Below are 19,458 nucleotides of genomic sequence, written 5' to 3'. Positions count from 1 at the left end.
TCGGTCTCAAGAGCCACGCCGTCAAACGCAGAGACTTCAGGTCCGGATGACGAACGGGCCCTTGGGTTAACAGGTCCGGGCGAAGAGGGAGAGGAAGTGGAGGCGCAGCCAGAAGCGACACCAGCGTCAAGAACCACGTCCTCCTTGGCCAGTCTGGGGCTACTAACATAGCCGGGACTCTTTCCAGTCTGATCCGACGCAACACCAGAGGAAGTAAGGATATCGGCGGGAACACATAGATTAGCTCGAATTGGTCCCACGGAGCCACCAGAGCATCCACCGCCACAGCCTTCGGGTCCTTGTACCTGGACATGAACGTCGGTAACTTGGTGTTGAACCTTGATGCCATCAAATCCACTTGAGGAGTTCCCCAACGGGAGCATAGCTGTGCAAAAATTTCTGGGTGAAGACTCCATTCTCCGGGATCCACCTTCTCGCGACTGAGGAAGTCCGCCGTGATATTCTGAACTCCCGGAATGTGAATCGCAGAGATGGCTGGCACCTTGGCCTCGGCCCATACCAGGATCCGAGACACTTCCATCATGAGCCTGGAGCTCCTCGTTCCACCTTGATGGTTGATATACGCGACCGCCGTCGCGTTGTCTGTCTGCACTCGGACTGGCAGACCGTTTAAAGGGACCGTCCAGTGTTGGAGGCAAAGGAAAATCGCCCTCAATTCCAGGATGTTGATCGGCAGGACAGACTCTTCCGACGACCATACTCCCTGAATCCAGAGATCGTTCCAGACACCCCCCCAGCCTGACAGGCTGGCATCGGTGGTTATGACCGACCACCTCGGAAGGAGGAAGGACTTCCCCAGGGATAACGCTTCCGGACGTAACCACCATTCTAGAGACTCTCGCACCCTGTGGGAGATGATGACACTGCGATCCAGCGAAGCCTGTGATCGATCCCAACGGTTCAGAATGAGCATTTGGAGAGTCCTGGAATGAAATTGGGCAAACGGAAGTGCCTCCATTGACGCCACCATCAAACCCAAAAGGCGCATACACCTTCGAAGAGACATTGCTGTCGAAGACTTCATAACCTGTACATGTCGAAGAAGACTTGCTTGCTTGTCTGGAGGCAGGGACACCACTGCTCGCACCGTGTCGAAATGCATCCCCAAAAACAGGATTGACTGCGACGGTTCCAGAGACGACTTCTTCCAATTGACCAGCCACACGAAGTCCTCCAGGAGCTGAAGGGATAGATTGCGAGCCGTCACCGCCTCCTCCTTTGAGGACGCCACAATCAAAAGGTCGTCCAGGTAGGGAAGAACCGTAACCCCCTGTCTTCGAAGGATCGCCATGAGAGGTGCCAGAATTTTTGTAAAAACTCTGGGCGCCGAGGCCAACCCGAATGGTAGGGCCACAAACTGGAAATGGTCCTGACCTATGGCAAAACGAAGGAAGCGTTGGTGGGCCCTTCCGACGGGAACATGCAAATAAGCGTCGCGAATGTCGATTGACACCAAAAAGTCGTTCTGCGACAGGGCCGCCACAACCGAGCGAAGCGACTCCATGCGGAATTTCTGGGTGCGGACATGCCGATTCAATCTTTTGAGATCCAGAATGGGGCGAAATTTGTCCTCCTTTTTGGGGACCACAAAGAGGTTTGAATAAAACCCTCTTCCCCGGTCCTCCGGCGGAACCGGTACCACCACACCATTCTGCAGAAGGGAATCGACCTCCTGCCGTAGAGCGGCAACTAGCTCGGGCTCTGACGGAATGCGAGATCGGCAAAACCTGTCCGGGGGTCGAGAAAGAAACTCTATGAAGTAGCCTGCTGACACAACCCGCGTCACCCAGGCGTCCGAAACGCGGGACGCCCAAGTCGATTCGAATTGGAGCAGGCGACCCCCCACTCGATAGCCCTCGAGTGAAAACCTGGCGTCAGTCCGCCTTAGCGGGCTTTTTGTCAGCTTCCCGCTTGTCTTGACGGAAGCTCTGTTTCCAGGGAGTGCGGGATTTCTGAGAAGCCTTTTTTCCTGAAAAAGAGGGACGACCCGATCCCCAAGAGGGCTGACCGGACCGTCCCCTGGACCGAAAGGGCCGCCGACTACTACCGGCACTAGGCCTGCCCGACGCAGAAGCCACAGTTCTTCGCTGTGGTAAGGCCGCTTCTTTTGCCTTTGCCTTGACAATCAGCTCCGTGAGGTCAGATCCAAATAACTGACCACCCTTGTAAGCTAAAGATAGCAAACCTTGCTTGGAAACCGCGTCCCCGGTCCACTGTCTGAGCCACAGTGCTCTTCTGACTGTGACCGCCGAGGATTGCGCCCTGGACAGCAGTGACGCGGTATCCAAACCTGCATCACTGCCATATCGGGCCGCATCCTCCAACAACTTGAAAAGCCCATCTACCTCGGATAGCGGGGATCCATCCTGCCACGCCGTCCGTAGACGGTCCAACCAGCTTAGCTTAGGGAAGCTTTACAAGCACACATGGATCCTAGCACCGCTCTGAATCCATGACCCGCGGCCTCGTAGATGGATTTCGCCGCCATCTCCGTTTTTCTGTCCAGCGGATCCTGCAGACTCGCCTTCCCTTTAACAGGCAGTAATGAGGATTTGCCAAGCTGGGATAAAGGGACATCCACTTCAGGAGAAGGAATCCAATTATCAATCAACTCCGTGGAACACGGATACAGTGCCTCAAAAAACCGTGTCCCCTGAAAACGTTTATCTGGACACAGGCGTTCCTTCTCCACTGCCCCATTAAGCTCATCCAGAGATGGTAATGCCAAGCGCGACCTATGCGACTCCTGAAACATCCGGGCCGACTTACCAGGACGTCTAGTTACCTCCTCCGGAAACTGTAACGCCTCCCTCATGGCTCCAATAAAAGCCTCTGCACGGCCCAAAAAAGAGGCAGAGTGCCCCTGCCGATCCTCCTTATCCGAATCGGACATCTCCCCATCTGAGCTTGAAGGGGAACCCTCCATAACAGAGATCTCCGAGTCGCTGCGCGGGGAGGGCAGTACCGGCCTGTGGCGCTTCCTGCCATGAGAGGATCTAGCTGACACCCAATAACCTAGAAGGTCAGACAGGCCATCAATAGAACGAGTGAGGGCCTCCATTTTGACCACTGCCCCATCACCGAAACCCCCGACCGCTGCGCTTGACGCCGTCGAGGACTCCTGCGTGTCAGACACGCGAGACTGATCCTGTAGCGGACCTGGGAGACGGTCCGCACCTCCTGGACCCTGATCTGACATGCCCTCACACAGTATATGGCAGGTTAAACCTGTCAGTAAGTAGGACAGTGTGGTTTCTTAAAAGAAAGCTGAAGGGTTAAAGCTCTTAAAGAGAGAGCTACCCCAGCTGACCCCCAATTAAGGGATAACCGCCTAATAAGGGGTTAATGTCGCAGACTCCCCACAACCTCTGTAAATGAAAAGGATGTGCGAGCCCCAGACAAAAAAAGGAACCTCTATATGAAGTAATAGCTGCAGGACAGCACAGTCTGCCACCTTATTGTGCCTCAGAAAGGTGCCCTGCGCTGAGGGGGTGAGGGGTTAAGCTTCTGCCCTGACAGGCAGAAGCGACTCACCCAGCTGGCCGTGGTGCAGTGTTCCTTCGGTCTGTCGGGAGGAGAGGAGAGTGAGGAGCCCGATGGAAGCCGTTCAGTAAAGGCCGCCGCGCTGTGAGGAGAGAGAAGCCGGAAGAGGAGGGGCAGGAGAAAGCGCGCGCTCAGAGCGCTTCCTGCCCACGAAAGACCGGGAAGGCGCGAAGCCACGCCCCCTGCCGGCTTCAAAAAAAAAAACGCGCGCGACTCCTCCGCTCCTGCCCCGCTTCCATGTCCTGCAGGCATCCACCTGCGGACAAAAAAACACAAGTCACCACCTGAATACATGTAGCAGCGGCTGCCGCAGCAGCCGCTGAAGCACTCAAAACACATTAACATGCTGAGTACTCACCCAGCTGAGCGCCACAGGGACCCCCAGGGATTTGTGGCGCTGTGCCCAAGCTTCCCCCCAGGGCGGAGAACGCAGTGACCCCAGATGCGCGGTTTGCGTCCCCGCCAGGGAAGCATCCCTCATCCCCCGGGGCCGGCAGGGACCTCTCTCAAAGGGTAATGCAGATCCGCCAAGGGAGGGGTGGGGGTCCAGCAGCGCTGAGACCCCTGAGACCTCAAGACCACGGGGGTCCAAGTCTCTGTCCGATAAAGATAAAAAAATTTTCTGAGGAGCTGCTTCCAGCAGCGACCATCCTCTGTGACCTCAAATTTTAGACTGGAGAGCTGGAGTAGGAGGAGCCCAAGCTGGAGGGGCCGGACAACACTCTTTTTTAATCTGAGGTGTTCTATCCTATGTGGGCTCCGCCTACCCACTAGTAATGACTGTGTCTCCCTTCCTTCCATCTGCTGCTGAAAGTCAAATTGCGCTCCTTCTCTTCTGAGCCCTGCCATGCGCCAAACAGTGGTTTATGACCACATATGAGGTATCAGTGTACTCAGGAGAAATTGACCAACACATTTTAGGATGTATTTTATCCTGTTACCCATGTGAAAATTAAAAAATTTAGGCTAAAAGAAAATTTTTGTGAAAAAAAAAAGTACTTTTTTGTTTTCACAGATCATTTTGTGAAGCACCTGGGGGTTCCAAGTGCTCACTATGCATCTAGATAGGTGCCTTGGGGGGTCTAGTTTCCAAAATGGGGTCACTTGTGGGGGGAGCTCCACTTTTTAGGCACATTAGGGGCTCTCCAAACGCAACATGGTGTCCGCTAACAATTTGAGCCGATTTTCCATTCAATTTGTTTGCGGACACCATGTCCCGTTTGGAGAGCCGCTGTGTGCCCAAACATTGGAGCTCACCTACAAGTGACCCCATTTTGGAAACTATACCCCCCAAGGCACCTATCTAGATGCATAGTGAGCACTTGGAACCCCCAGATCCTTCACAAATTAATCCGTAAAAATCAAAAAAGTGTTTTTTTTTCCACTTTTTCATTTTTATGAATCAATTTGTGAAGCACCTGGGGGTTCCAAGTGCTCACTATGCATCTAGATAGGTGCCTTGGGGGGGTCTAGTTTCCAAAATGGGGTCACTTGTGGGGGAGCTCCAATGTTTGGGCACACAGCGGCTCTCCAATACTTACCGCTGATCAGCGGTGGCGGCGGCAGACGCGATCCACAGGGTCCACAGCAGGGGGTCCGCAGCAGACGATCTAGGGTTGGGAAGGTGCTGGGAGGTTTCAGCCATCCCTCCATATCTGATTGGGGCTAGTATCCATGTGACGCTAGCCCCCCAATCAGATCTGGGGGGAGGGGGGGAACAGAGGTGACACTCCCCCCAGCCAATGGCTGATGCTGTAAGCATCAGGCAATGCCCAGATTTAAATATTACACCAATTTTCATTGGTGAAATATTTAATTCATACCGATTGGCAGTTTCACTAAAAGTGAAAATGAAACAGCCAATCGGAGGGGTCCCAGGCACGGGGGGGTTAATCCACCCCCCGGGGGGGGGGTCGACTTCAGGATGTCCAGTTGCAGTAGCAACTGTGACACCTGAGCGACCCCGCTCGCAGGCGCTGCAGGGGCTCTTTCCCTCCATGTCACAGACGCTGTGACATGGGTCGGGAACGAACTGTTTTCCATGTCACAAACGGTGTGACACGGGTTGGGAAGGGGTTAAAAGGTGATAACCAAGATATATATCTAAATGTATAACTATATATATTTTTTTTATATGTTACCAATTTTGTAGATACATATTTAAAAGATAAGCCTATGTTTTGGTTATCATATTTAGAGAAATATGACAGCCATTAATTTTTCATTTTCTTGCTTACAGATTCATGTGAGAGGTACTTTTTGTTAGATAATGAGCTGCAGTTTTTTTTCATGTGGTGGGTTGATATCATCTCTTTGTAAACCTTACGTTTGTCCAATCCTCTGAAATAACATTTGATTTCCATATTTACTTTGCAATTTCCAATAGAGAAATACTGAATCTAATAATCGAGCAGTACAGTAAATGTGAACATACAGTGGCTTGCAAAGTATTCACCCCCCTTGGCATTTTTTGTGTTCTGCTACTTTGCAACTTGAAATTTCACTCTTTTTTTGAGGGTTTGCATCAGTTCATGTAAAGAACATGCCCACAACTGTGAACTTTTGTTTTTCTTTTTATTGTGAAGCAGACAACAAATAAGACAAAGTAACTGAAAACTTCAGTGTGCATAACTATTCACCCTCCTAAAGTCAGTACTTTGTAGAGCCTCCTTTTGCAGCAATTACAACGGAAAGTCACTTTTTTTTATAAGTCTCCATGAGCTTTCAACATCTTGGCACTGGGATTTTTGCCCACTCCTCAAGGTAAAACTGCTCCAGCTCCTTCAAGTTATATTGTTTCCTTTGGTGAACAGCAATTTTCAAGTCTGACCACAGATTCTCAATTGGATTAAGGTCTGGGCTCTGACTAATCCACTCCAAAACATTTACATGTTTCCCCTTAAACCACTCAAGTGTTGCTTTAGCAGTATGCTTTGGGTCATTGTTTTGTTGGAGGTGAACCTCCGTCCCGGTCACACTGAAACCTCTATGGTGTATGGCTTACTTATTGTGGTCGTATATGACAGATACTCCAGTCTTTGCTTGAGAACTCTGCAGCTCCTTCAAGGTTACCGTTGGTCTCTGTGATGCCTCCATGATTAATGGCCTCCTTTCCCAGGCTGAGAGGCTTGGTGGGTGGCTCTTTCTTGGCAGGTTTGTTGTGATACCAAGTTCTTTCAATTTGATTATAATGGATTTGATGGTGCTCTGGGGGATCATCAGAGATGAGGATTTTTTTTTTAATAACCCGACCCTGACTTGTATTTCTCTTCAACTTTGTCCCTGACTTGTTTGGAGATCTCTTTGGTCTTCATGGTGTTGTTTGGTTAGTGGTGCCTCTTGCTTAATTGTGTTATAGCGTCTGTGGCCTTTCAGAAAAGATGTATATATGCTGACAGACCATGTGACACTTAAGATTGCACATAGGTTGACTTCTTTTCACTAAGCATGAGACTTATGAAGGTAATTGCTTGCACCAGAAATTTTTAGGAGCTTCAAAGCAAAAGGGGTGAATACCAGTGATGATCGAGCATGCTCGTTGCTTGGGATTTACGAGCATGCTCGGTGGAGCATGGAAAAACAGGCATTCCTCACATGTATTAAAGCTGTCAAACAGTCGCAAATCATGTTCACGGAGCGACGAAAACTTAACGCCCGAGCACGCTGAAGATAATAGGTGCTCGCCCGAGCATGCTCGTAAATCTCGAGCAATGAGCATGCTTGCTCATCACTAGTGAATACATATGCACATGCCAATTTTTAGTTATTTGAGCCCATAAATTTAATTTATGCCTATAATTTTTCTCACTTCACTCCACCAACTTAGACAATTTAGTGCTGATGCATCACACACAAATCAGATTACAAAAATATTTAAACACAGAATAGGTAAAAAGCCAAGGGGGGTTAAAACGTTCACAAGCCACTGTACTGCATGCGCTCTGGTGGCCTTTATGAGAAGAGGAACATTTTAGATATTTAATCTGGTTAGGAACCCATTGTGCTTTGGGAACCATAATAAGAAACCATACAATGGAAAAAATAGAAGTGTCTGAATTAGTACAGCCTGCGCATAACCCGAGCACCATAGTACTGACATGCCATAGCCCCATGTAATAATGCTCACCTTTCTGACTACTTTGGTCTTCCCAGATTTTGCCTTCTTTGTCACTTTGTCCAATGCCTTGCCACCCTTTTTCTTTTTCTTCTCTACCGGCTGAGAAAGGATAGTCTCTTTGCCGCGGGTGCCACGCTTTTTAGCCAAGAGTTCAGGGTGAATTCTTGGTAGGACCCCTCCACTTGCAATTGTCACCCCTCTGAGTAACTACAATAACAGAAATATATGACATATAAAAGGGATCAGTTCTGGGATCAGACTGGGTGGAGCTCTTACTGAAGTATGCGTGCATAAGAAAATACTTCTAGTTATAGCCGGCGCTCCAGGATGATCCATAGTCGGCAGCCCCAGTCCCCGCATAGAATTATTTGTTTTCAAAGGTAAACTAAATCTGTCATAACCTATAGGGAAAAAACCTGCTACAGTTTTTAATGCAGTTTAAGAAAAAGTCAAATATGGATCCAAATAAGAGGGAAAAGTATAAGCCCTTCTCTGTATCTTTTAATCCTTTTTGAATCCAGTTCTGGGCTTGGCTTTAAAAAAAAAAGCACCTAAAACTGCGTATGAAACCACTGACCATTTATACTATATCAATCTAATGCTTAGATTGCAGGGACCAACAAAGCTAAGGCATGTCACCCTTTCCTGTTTCCAGCAAAGATTTGGCCACATATGTATCCTATAAGAAATAATAAAACAGATGAATTGAAGAACTTGCCTCTTTCCATAGGCCCCTTAGATATCAGCACTGACTTGGGCCACCCTGCAATGGATACTAGTCACGAGGGAAACTCCTTCAGTACAACTTCCATAGGTTTAACTCCATGCTATATATCAGGAAAAATGATACATGTACCTGATTGAGTTCTTCATCATTGGCAACAGCCAACAGAATGTGCCGTGGAGTAATTCTTCCTTTCTTATTGTCTCTGGCGGCATTCCCTGCCAGCTCCAGGATTTCAGCTGTCAGTGGAGAAAACAGCCGCTTTTACAAATTACTGTCCATCATATTAATAACTAATGTAGCAATAGTCACACAAACATTTTAGTCAATTATTACACGTGCAACTATCAATCATCTGAGCAACATACACGGGCAAGTTTAAGAAATGACTTTTATATTTGTGTTTATTACAAATTAAATGCATTTTTCCATGTTGATATATAAGCGGATGGAGACTGTAAGCAGCGCCTTATCTGCCAGGAATGGCATCAGGCATACACGCTGGGCGGATGACTGGAGTCTGTGCTATGATTGGTACTGATCAGACTTATTTCGCATATAAAAGGAGCTTTCTTCTAACCACAAATGGCCTTTATAAAGTTCCTTTTCATAAGTTTTCTGATTCAGTCTTGCTCCTAGTCATGTCGTTGCAGTGTGAACTGCACTCTTCCTGATCTGCTGCATTTTTGTGACTATTTATAGAGGTGAATGGGTTTTGCTATAGTCAATGGAGCCTCCGATGCACAAAGCATATGGTGCCAGCAGCGTTACCAGCACAGAAGGAGCCCAAACATTGCCAATTGTTTCATAAAATTGATTCGTTTTCAATTCCATTGTTTCTCTTGAAATTCTCTTCTGCAATAGCTAGCAATACATTGCCGGCTGCTGGGTTACTCTTGCAATGGACCAATATATATAAAAAAGTATATGGCCGGCTTCAGACTTACAGTTTGGAGCTACATGCAGATGTCATTTTAGTAAGAATAGCTATTGTTACTTACCCGCCAAATACTCTATGACAGCAGCCATATACACAGGGGCGCCCATGCCTATCCTGTACTTGTGTGTGCCTCTTCTTAAGTAACGCATCATCCTACCAACTGGAAAGATTACTCCAGCCTTGGATGAGCGGGACAGCTTGGTGGTTTTCTTCTTCCCCCCTCGTGCAGACATCTTTGTTTTGTCTTGTGCCTGTTTCTATGAATTGCACAAACGGTTTATAAATAGAAATCACTGGGGAAAAAAAAAAAAAAAAAAAAAAAAAAAAAAAATTAGATGTGCACCATTACATATTATGATGCTGCTCGGATATTCATAAAACCATTTCTGTTCTGAAAATGTATTAAAGGAAATGTCAATGAGATCAACCCTCCTAAACCGTGTATATGGGCATGTAGGTCATAGGAAGCTGAATAAAATGATACCTTGATATCTGCGATCTAATGTCTTACTACAGAGAAATCACATTTTTCTTAGATCTTAACAGATGATTTATATACTATGGGACAGACACAGATCTCCCTGAGAATCTGCCTCCAGAGCTTATCTTAAATAAAAGGAGGCGTTCTCAGAGTGAGACATGTAGATCAGGAGAGCAGACTGTCAGTCATTACATGTCTCACATTAGCAACTCCCCATTTCATTTACAATAAGCCCTGGAGTCAGATTCTCATGCAGATCAGTGTCCGGCCCATATATCTTAATAATTAAATGAGCTGTTAACAAAAGTGTGGATTTCCCTGGAGTAAGACATCAGATCACAGGTATCAAGGTATTATTTTGTTCAGCTTCCCATGACCTACATGTCCATATTGGAGGCTTAGCAGGGTTGATCCTTCTGACAGATTCCCTTTAAACAGTCCGTGCTTCAAGATTCCGAAAAAAAAATCAAACAAAAGTTTTTTTTACAACTATGGCAACTAGGTAAAACATTTGGAGGCCAAATTATTTTTTTTGCCACAAAACTGAAAATCAATATTATTGATGTGCGGTCCACGTTCTACTCTGCAGTGACAGGCTAAAACTTGACTACATAGCAGAGCTGCTGCACACAATCTTGCAGCTGCAGGAACAGGGAGCCGGCTGTGAAACACAGCCAGACTCCCCATAGAGAAAACAGACGGTTTATCATGAAAAGTACAAAGTATTCAGTGCTCGGGAGACAAGAGAAGAGGAGCAATGCTGAAACTCGATCACCACTGATCAACACACAGAAGTGGAAATGTGAAGAATAGGCCAAGAAATATCTAAAGGCAGATTTTTCAAAGGTTTTATGGACTGATGAGATGAGTGACTTGACGGACGAGATGGATGGGCCTGTGGCTGGATCCGTACCAGGCACAGACTTCCATTTCCATTCAGGCACCAGCAAGGTGGAGGTGGGGTACTGCTATGGTATTATTAAAGATGAGCTAGTTATACCTTTTCGGGTTGAAGATGGACTCAAAATCAACTCCCACATCGACTGCCAGTGTTTAAAAGACATTTTCTTCAAGCAGTAGTACAAGAAAATGTCTGCATCTTTTAAGAAAACGATGATTTTTATGCAGGATGATGCTCCATCGCATGTATCGAAGTCTCCACTGCTTGGCTGCCAGTAAAGCCCTTAAAGAATCACTCCAGCGTGAAGCTTCATAGGTCACTCCTCGCCAGGTCACAGAGCGCTGCCTGACCAGAACGGTGATGTCAGTAACGCTACTGAAGTCATCACCGCTCATCTCAGTCGCTGGGTCTCATGGAGCGCAGCCTGACCGGGAGTGACCTATGAAGCGTCATTTTCAGAATGAGGCCCATAGATTGTACTACAGAATCGGTGGACGTTGTGGGATCGCCATGGATTACGTCAGAGCTGCGGGGTTAATAAATTTGTGAACGAGGAGGGACTGTCTCTTGTCTTTATTTAATATTTTTAGGTCTTTCAGGTTGCAATTTGTGAACTACGTTGAAATCCTTGGACTACTTCAGACCAGCATGTTTTGTTTGTTTTTTTTAAATTAAGGCTATGTGCCCACGATGCAGACATGCTCCGGATTTTTTCCTGAGCGTTTCTGCATCTCCCTGGCAGAAAAAACGCATGCGGATTGTACATGCGTTTTTCCTGCCAGGGACATGCGGAAGTGAAGCGTTCTTCACATGTATTTCCACATGCGGGTTGACAAGCGCTTTCCAAGCGATATTAGCATCACTTAGAAATTGGTAGTGCTGCGTATTTTTCCGCAATGATAATCCACAGCGGAAATTTCCGCAGCATGTGCACAGCACATGCGGATTATCATTGGGGAACATGGCAGGCCTTATACCAAGCGGTTTTTAAGTGTTTCTGCAGCGGAATTGCGGCTGCGGAAACGCTTAAAAAACGTATCGTGGGCACACAGCCTAAGGCTATGTTCACACGTTGCTTTTTTGCGGCCTTTTTTTTCTGCAGGCAAAAACTGCTCTCTTAGCAGTAGAGCAGCTGCTTAAAAAAAAGCAGGTTTTGCTGCATTTTTGAGGTACATTTGTTTCTTGTGCATACTGATACAGTTTAGGGCCTGTTCATGAGTTTTCTACACCAACGATACCTGCTTTTTACACTTACTTGTAGCTTTCTATGGGTGAAAAAAGCTGCAAAAACACTGAAAGAAGGGACATCATGCAGTTTTCAAAAACGCAGCAGTTTTCCAATTCAGTCAGGATGAAAAAACAAAGCGTGTGCATGAGATTTCTGAATTCTCATAGCTTTTGCTGGTACTGTAAAAAACAGCTTATAATTTGCATGAAAAAACGCAACATGCGAACATAGCTTAATAGATTGGTGAATCAAGGCTACAGTCAGGAGTGTTTTTTCAAAATAAGATCTTTTGTGTTGTATGTTTTTCCCTTTTAACTTACTGGGTTAGTAATAGGGGTGTATGATAGATGCCTCTCCATTACTAATCCCTGAGCTTGATGCCATCTGTCTGCCTAGCCTTTGCTGGTTGTTAACCCCTTACAACCTTGGGTTTTTCAGTTTTCATTTTTTTTTGCTCCTCTTCTTCCCAGAGCCATAACTATTTTATTTTTCCGTCAATATGGCCGTATAAGGGCTTGTTTTTTTTGCAGAACGAGTTGTACTTTTGAACGACACCATTGGTTTTACCATAACATGGAATTTTTTCCCGTTTTCCAGTACAAGTGCAGTGAAATTGCAAAAAAGGTGCAATTCTATAATAGTATTTTAAATTTTTTTACCATGTTCACTAAATGCTAAGATTGACCTGCCATTATGATTCTTCAGGTCATTACAACTTCGTAGATACCAAACATGTATAGTTTTTTTTTTTTTTTTATTTATTTAAGTGGTGAAAAAAAATTCCAAAAAGTTTGTAAAAAAAAATAAAAATTATAATTTGAGACCCATAGCGTCTCCATTTTTCGGGATCTGGGGCCGGATGAGGGCTTATTTTTTGAGCGCTGAATGGGCATTTTTTTATCTATCCCATTTTTGGATTTATATGATGTTTTGATAGCCCACTGTTGCATTTTATTTTTTATATATTGATAGATCGGGCGATTCCGAATGCGCCGATAACAAATGTGTGTATTTTTGATTTTTTTTAAAATTTTGAATGAGGCGAAAGGGGGGTGATTTGAACTTTCATATTTTTTATTTATTTAAATTTTTTACTGGCTTCAATAGTCTCCATGGGAGAGTAGAAGCTGCGATCATCTGATCGCTTGTGGTACACACAGCAGAGCTTCATAGCAGATTGGCTATGACAACCACAGGGGTCTCCTGCAGACCCCGGTTTGTCATGCCAACCAATCGGCGCCCTGCGATCATGTGACAGGCGGGTCTTATGACACGCTTCTGGCGCAGCCATGCTAAATTCCGCTGTCGGAGTTTGAATATATATTCTCCTCTTACTTGTCATGCTGTGATATTACTGTACGCGGCAGATGAAATGTCAAGCTTTCAAGGAAATGGGTGACTAAAAATCAGATCGCATGGTCCGGGTGCCATGCGATTTTTTTTTCTTGCACCCATTGAGTTACATTGGCGAGTCTCGTCCGATACACGAGGAAATTTTTTTTTTCTCAGCCCGATCTGAGCAAACAAAGCGCAGATGAGTAGGGACTCATAGAATAACATTAGTCAGAGTGCAGTCTGATTTTTTTATCGGATTGCACTCGTCAGTTTTTCTCGCAGTGGAGTATGAGCCCTAAGAAAGACAAAACCTCACTTTTTCTTACTTAAACCTGAATATTTATGGTTTATTAACCGTTTCGACTGACGGACAGAACTGTAGGTGCTCAATAATAAAACTATTCATCAAAAATACAAATTGCCCAATAATTGTGCACACGGTGTAAGGCCTCAAAAAACTAATTTAATAGTGAAATTTGAAATGGGATCAGCGAGTCACAGATGCCACGACATTATATGCCGGGTTATGTATGACTATATCTTATATGCCGGGTTATGTATGATCATATGCCGTGTTATGGATAACTATATCCTATATGCCGTGTTATGTATGATCATATGCCGTGTTATGGATGACTATATCTTATATGCCGGGTTATGTATGATCATATGCTGTGTTATGGATGACTATATCTTATATGCCATGTTATGTATGATCATATGCCATGTTATGTATGATCATATGCAGTGTTATGGATGACTATATCCTATATGCGGTGTTATGGATGACTGTATCTTATATGCCGTGTTATGTATGATCATATGCCATGTTATGTATGATCATATGCAGTGTTATGGATGACTATATCCTATATGCCGTGTTATGTATGATCATATGCCGTGTTATGGATGACTATATCTTATATGCCGTGTTATGGATGACTATATCTTATATGCCGTGTTATATATGATCATATGCCGTGTTATGGATGACTATATCTTATATGCCGTGTTATGTATGATCATATGCCGTGTTATGGATGACTATATCTTATATGCCGTGTTATATATGATCATATGCCGTGTTATGGATGACTATATCTTATATGCCGTGTTATATATGATCATATGCCGTGTTATGGATGACTGTATCTTATATGACGTGTTATGTATGATCATATGCGGTGTTATGGATGACTATATCCTATATGCGGTGTTATGGATGACTGTATCTTATATGCCGTGTTATGTATGATCATATGCGGTGTTATGGATGACTATATCCTATATGCCGTGTTATGGATGACTGTATCTTATATGCCGTGTTATGTATGATCATATGCGGTGTTATGGATGACTGTATCTTATATGCCGTGTTATGTATGATCATATGCGGTGTTATGGATGACTGTATCTTATATGCCGTGTTATGTATGATCATATGTGGTGTTATGGATGACTATATCTTATATGCCGTGTTATGTATGACTATATCTTATCTGCCATGTTATGTATGATCATATGCGGTGTTATGGATGACTATATCTTATATGCCGGGTTATGTATGATCATATGCGGTGTTATGGATGACTATATCTTATATGCCGGGTTATGTATGATCATATGCCGTGTTATGGATGACTATATCTTATATGCCGTGTTATATATGATCATATGCCGTGTTATGGATGACTGTATCTTATATGCCGTGTTATGTATGATCATATGTTATATACCGTGTGATGTATGATATGTTATATACCGTGTGATGTATGATATGTTATATACCGTGTTATCTTATGTATGATTTCATTTTTCTTGTCTTCTGCAGGTCAATGTTAAGCCATCTTATCAGTGTCGTGTGTTCGTTGATGACAAATCTGTCACAGTCTCTTCTACCTTCCCTGCCTGTGATGGCTCCTTGGACACTCACCCTCTCTAACTGACACCTTTATAAAATGGAGGCTGTTACTATGGCAACCACACGTCTAGTCCTGTAAAGATAATTAAAGGCACAGGAGGTAGAAGAAATACAGGATGAAGAACCTGGACTTGTCCACACACCTAGTGATATAATGTTATGAAGTGGGGAAAATAAGTATTTGATTCACTGCTAATTTTACAAGTTTTCCCTCATAGAAAGAATGGAGAGGTCTGTAATTTTTATCACTTCAACATTGCACACAGTCTTAAAGCATATGTATATATATATATATATATATATATATATATATATATATATATATATATATATATATATATATATATATATATATATATATATATATATATATATTTGGACATGGGAAAAAATAAATCACCCTTCTGAACAGAGATAAATTAAAATTTTGTAAATTTTCTCCTATTGTGCCCACATATGCTTGCCATACACAGAAAACACACCTCTGAACGGCCTGGCTATTATTAAAAGGGGTTTTCCCACAAACAAAAGTTCATTTTAATAATTGTCTGTGTCTGACCGTGTACGGAACATACCACATCTCCTGGACGGGAAGGGGGGGGGGGGGGGGGGAGCAAAACACAGTACAGATATTAAAGCAGGGGATCACAGAAGAGTCATTTTGTGAGGTAAAATATTGTATAAAACCAGGCAGCGAAATATTTTACCTCACAAAATGACTCTTCTGCGATCCCCTGCTGTAATGTATGTATTGTCTTTTGCGTCCTCCCCTGCCCAGGAGATGTGGTATGTTCCGTACACAGTCAGACACAGACAATTATTAAAATGAACTTTTGTTCATGGGAAAAGCCCTTTAAGGCACAGGACCATCTGGGCATAGAAAGATCCGGCCCAGTCTCTGAACTGTTATGAAGCAGTTAGGTCAGGAGAGCCGGCGCTCGGGTCTGGTCTTACAATGTGAGAAAGATCCATTTCATGAATGTGTGAAACTGGTATAACGAACACAAAACTGGTGTTTATGTAGATTGCACAGTATCTATTGGTATACATGAGTATCTATGCTATTTAAAGGGAACATGTCACCTGAAAACACGCTATTAACCTGCAGATATGGTGTTAATCTGCAGGTTGATAGTGTTCCGAACCTGCCCGGCGTCTGCACTCAGAACCCCGCTACTGGGAGGAAATTAACTTTATTTCCCCAGGCATCATCCCGGGTTCAGTCACCACTGTGTGTATAGTGAGTGGTGGCTGTAACTGCACCCCCAGCACTGACTGACACTGGCTCTGATGTAGGGCGGACCACCACTCCATGCCGGAGGCAGGGTCACAGCCATCGCTCTCTATACACAGAGCAGTGACTGTGCCGATGCCCCCTATGACTGAAAACAGGACACTGCCGGGGGGAATAAAGTTCATTTTCTCACAGCAGCACGTGTGTAAGTGCAGGCGCCGGGTAGGTTCACAACGCTATTAACCTGCAGATCAACCCCATATCTGCAGGTTACTAGCGTTTCTTCAGGTTAACTTTAAAGTGTCACTGATGCAATATTCAGATGTTGGGAGGTATGGTTAAGATCACTTTCACACCTGTATTACTTCTGCCATCTATCAAGTCATCACTTTGGTATTATGTCATTGTGTTGATCCCAGGAAACCCAAAAAGCATTTGGGAATCTGCTGTTCTTTTTTTTCCTACTGTCCCCTCCCCACGCCTCAATAACAAAACCCCATAAGTCTTTCATTACACCCACCCACAAATTGTGCCATTAAAAGCACAATTTATCAAACAAAAAAAAACAATCCCATTATGTCAATGAATAAAAAATCATTAAGAAAAATAAATGTGCATATTAAAACCTATATTCTGAGAAAGCAGTGATGAGAAATCTCATAACATTTTGTACCCACATCAAGTCGCTGCATCTAGAAGGAATTAAATATTACGTGTGCGGAATAGGACACATTTTATACAGGTACCAAGGTCTTGTAAGTATGGAGACCAGCTTGTACCACATTGGATATTCAATGTCTAACTCATATCATTAATATCCTGAATTTGGCTTTATTTAAGGGAATCTGTCACCGGGTTTTTGCCAATTTAAGAGATCAGCAAGATGTAGGGACAGAGACCCTGATTCTGGTGACGTGTCACTTACTGGGCTCCATGCAACAGTTTTGATTAAACAGTGATTTTATCAGTTCTCTGAATGCTGATCTCTGTATACCCTGCCCACACCACGGATTGGCAGCTTTCTGTGTACACCTTATATTGGCAGAAAGCTGTCAGTCAGTGGTGGGGGCAGGGTTACACAGAGCAGGAGAACTAAATGGCACTAGACAACTGGTCCTCTAGTAATAATCTCCTGCTGATATTTTTTTTTTTATTTTATTGAAGCTACAATACACCACTGGAATCAGGGTCTTTGCCCCTACATCATGCTGCTCTCAGATTACATAGTAAAAGCCTACTAACAAAACTGTTTAGTCATACATTTCCATATGCATACTGAGTTATGAGACGATGCCCTCATCACTATGCCCTGTATTAGCTATATAGAAAGTCCATCCTGCGCAGCATTTATCACTGGGGGTTCTTGGACACCTTTTCATTTCAATGGGTGAACTGCAGTACTCTGTCCTTCCACAAGTAGCGCTGCATGGAGAAAGAAAGCATTCACACTGAATCTAAGCATCCATCAATGGAGTCCAGCAGTGGGGTGCTCCGGCCTCGGAGTTGGGGTGCCTCACTGGGACCTGGCACGTGCTTGGAGATTAACCATGCATTGTATAGGCATAATACAGCTCACATCTTACAAGTATTGTGTTACACAGATAGATAAATAATGCACAGACGACCAGGTATACCTGAAACATGGCATACAACCTAATAATGTCCAATTTGAAAAGGAAAACTGATGTCTCCGGTAAAAGATTTTTTTACTTCATTAAACTTCCATTAAAAAAGATGGTCACGACAGGACAGTATGCGGATGTCCTGTCGTGACCATCTTTTTTAATGGAAGTTTAATGAAGTAAAAAAATCTTTTACCGGAGACATCCGTTTTCCTTTTCAGATTGGACGGTGTCTGCCCTGGCCGGCGGCGCGCTGGATCTTTGGCCTTGTATGCAGTGGTGGAGATCTTATAGTGGTGAGCGAACTAACTCTTTCCTCATAACCTAATGATGTATGGTGATAATAGACAATGAATCAAGTGCTTAAACAGGTTTCTGGTGTTCTCTCGATGCTTTGTATGTCTATTATTCATGAAAAATGAATCCTTTCCTGAAAAATCAATTCCTTCATATGGTCACTTGTCAGAATTTAATGTGATTCTCTCTTACTTAATGGAATTCCTCTACATAATGTCAGGGGACAATTAAACGTGAAATAATGGATTTGAGTCAGAATAGACTGACATATTCAATGCGGCTGTTCAATAAATGATGATCTGGTATTTTGTTGAAACATTCATGACTGAACTTTGCTTAGAATTGTACTTAAATACCCATTTACCTATTAAAATGATGCCATCATTAGATTTCATGCTCCCCACCAGCTTTTCAGAAAGCCAATATACAATTAATTATACTGGTATCAAAGGTTTTATTGGTTAATGTATTGAGAGTTTAATAAATATGACATGGCCACTTATTTCTATGTGTGATCATCTTTCTAGACTTCTTTTTGGAGACATAGCGCCTCCAGGGGCCATCCTTCATTGATGCCCCACAATGCAGTCACTAGTGTATCAGTACCGTCTGAGCGCCAGGATCCCAAGTATCTTCAGAATTATTCTTGGGTTAAGTTTCCGCAATAAGTTTGTGACACTGTGTATTTTCGCTGAGCAAAAAAAGCAGCATCTTAGAGTTCCAGAAAAATGGTTGGGATTTATAGAAATCTCAAGCTCAATGTGCATTTTTTTTTCAAGCAGCATGAAGTGACCTGCGGTGCTCTTGTCTGAAATCCGAAACATGTCAATATTTCTTACATGTACATTAGGCTTTATTTGTGGATATTTCCCATAGAATTGAATTAGATGTGGAAAATTCACGGGTAAAAAAAAAAATTAATTCGCACATGATTGTATCAATAAGGTTTTGTCAAAGCCAAATACCAGGTATCAAAGATAGGCAAAAAATGAGGCAAAAACCAGCATCAAAAGCACAAAAAATGCACTCAAAAACCACAAGAAAAAAACGCATGTAACCTAAAATCTGCAACATCAAAAACTCATTGTGGAAAC

At 43.8% G+C, this 19,458-nt stretch overlaps 1 protein-coding gene across 1 annotated transcript in view; it reads right to left on the bottom strand.

Moving 5' to 3' along the window:
- Positions 1 to 19,458, bottom strand: part of MACROH2A2 (macroH2A.2 histone) — a 49,942-nt gene that overhangs the window by 10,986 nt on the left and 19,498 nt on the right. The window contains exons 2-4 of the mRNA XM_073685952.1: positions 9,407 to 9,638; positions 8,538 to 8,644; positions 7,691 to 7,888 (exon numbers count right to left, since the gene is read on the bottom strand). Of these exons, the coding sequence (XP_073542053.1) occupies positions 7,691 to 7,888; positions 8,538 to 8,644; positions 9,407 to 9,578 (477 nt within the window). The 5' untranslated portion in view covers positions 9,579 to 9,638. The remainder of the gene's footprint in view (positions 1 to 7,690; positions 7,889 to 8,537; positions 8,645 to 9,406; positions 9,639 to 19,458) is intronic.

The sequence above is a fragment of the Phyllobates terribilis genome, unplaced genomic scaffold (assembly GCF_046119375.1).
Source record: "Phyllobates terribilis strain yellow unplaced genomic scaffold, ASM4611937v1 Scaffold_5__5_contigs__length_657084704, whole genome shotgun sequence".
Taxonomy (NCBI): Eukaryota; Metazoa; Chordata; class Amphibia; order Anura; family Dendrobatidae; genus Phyllobates; species Phyllobates terribilis.
Note: the sequence above shows the minus strand (reverse complement) of the source record. Positions and strands in the feature narration are given on the sequence as shown.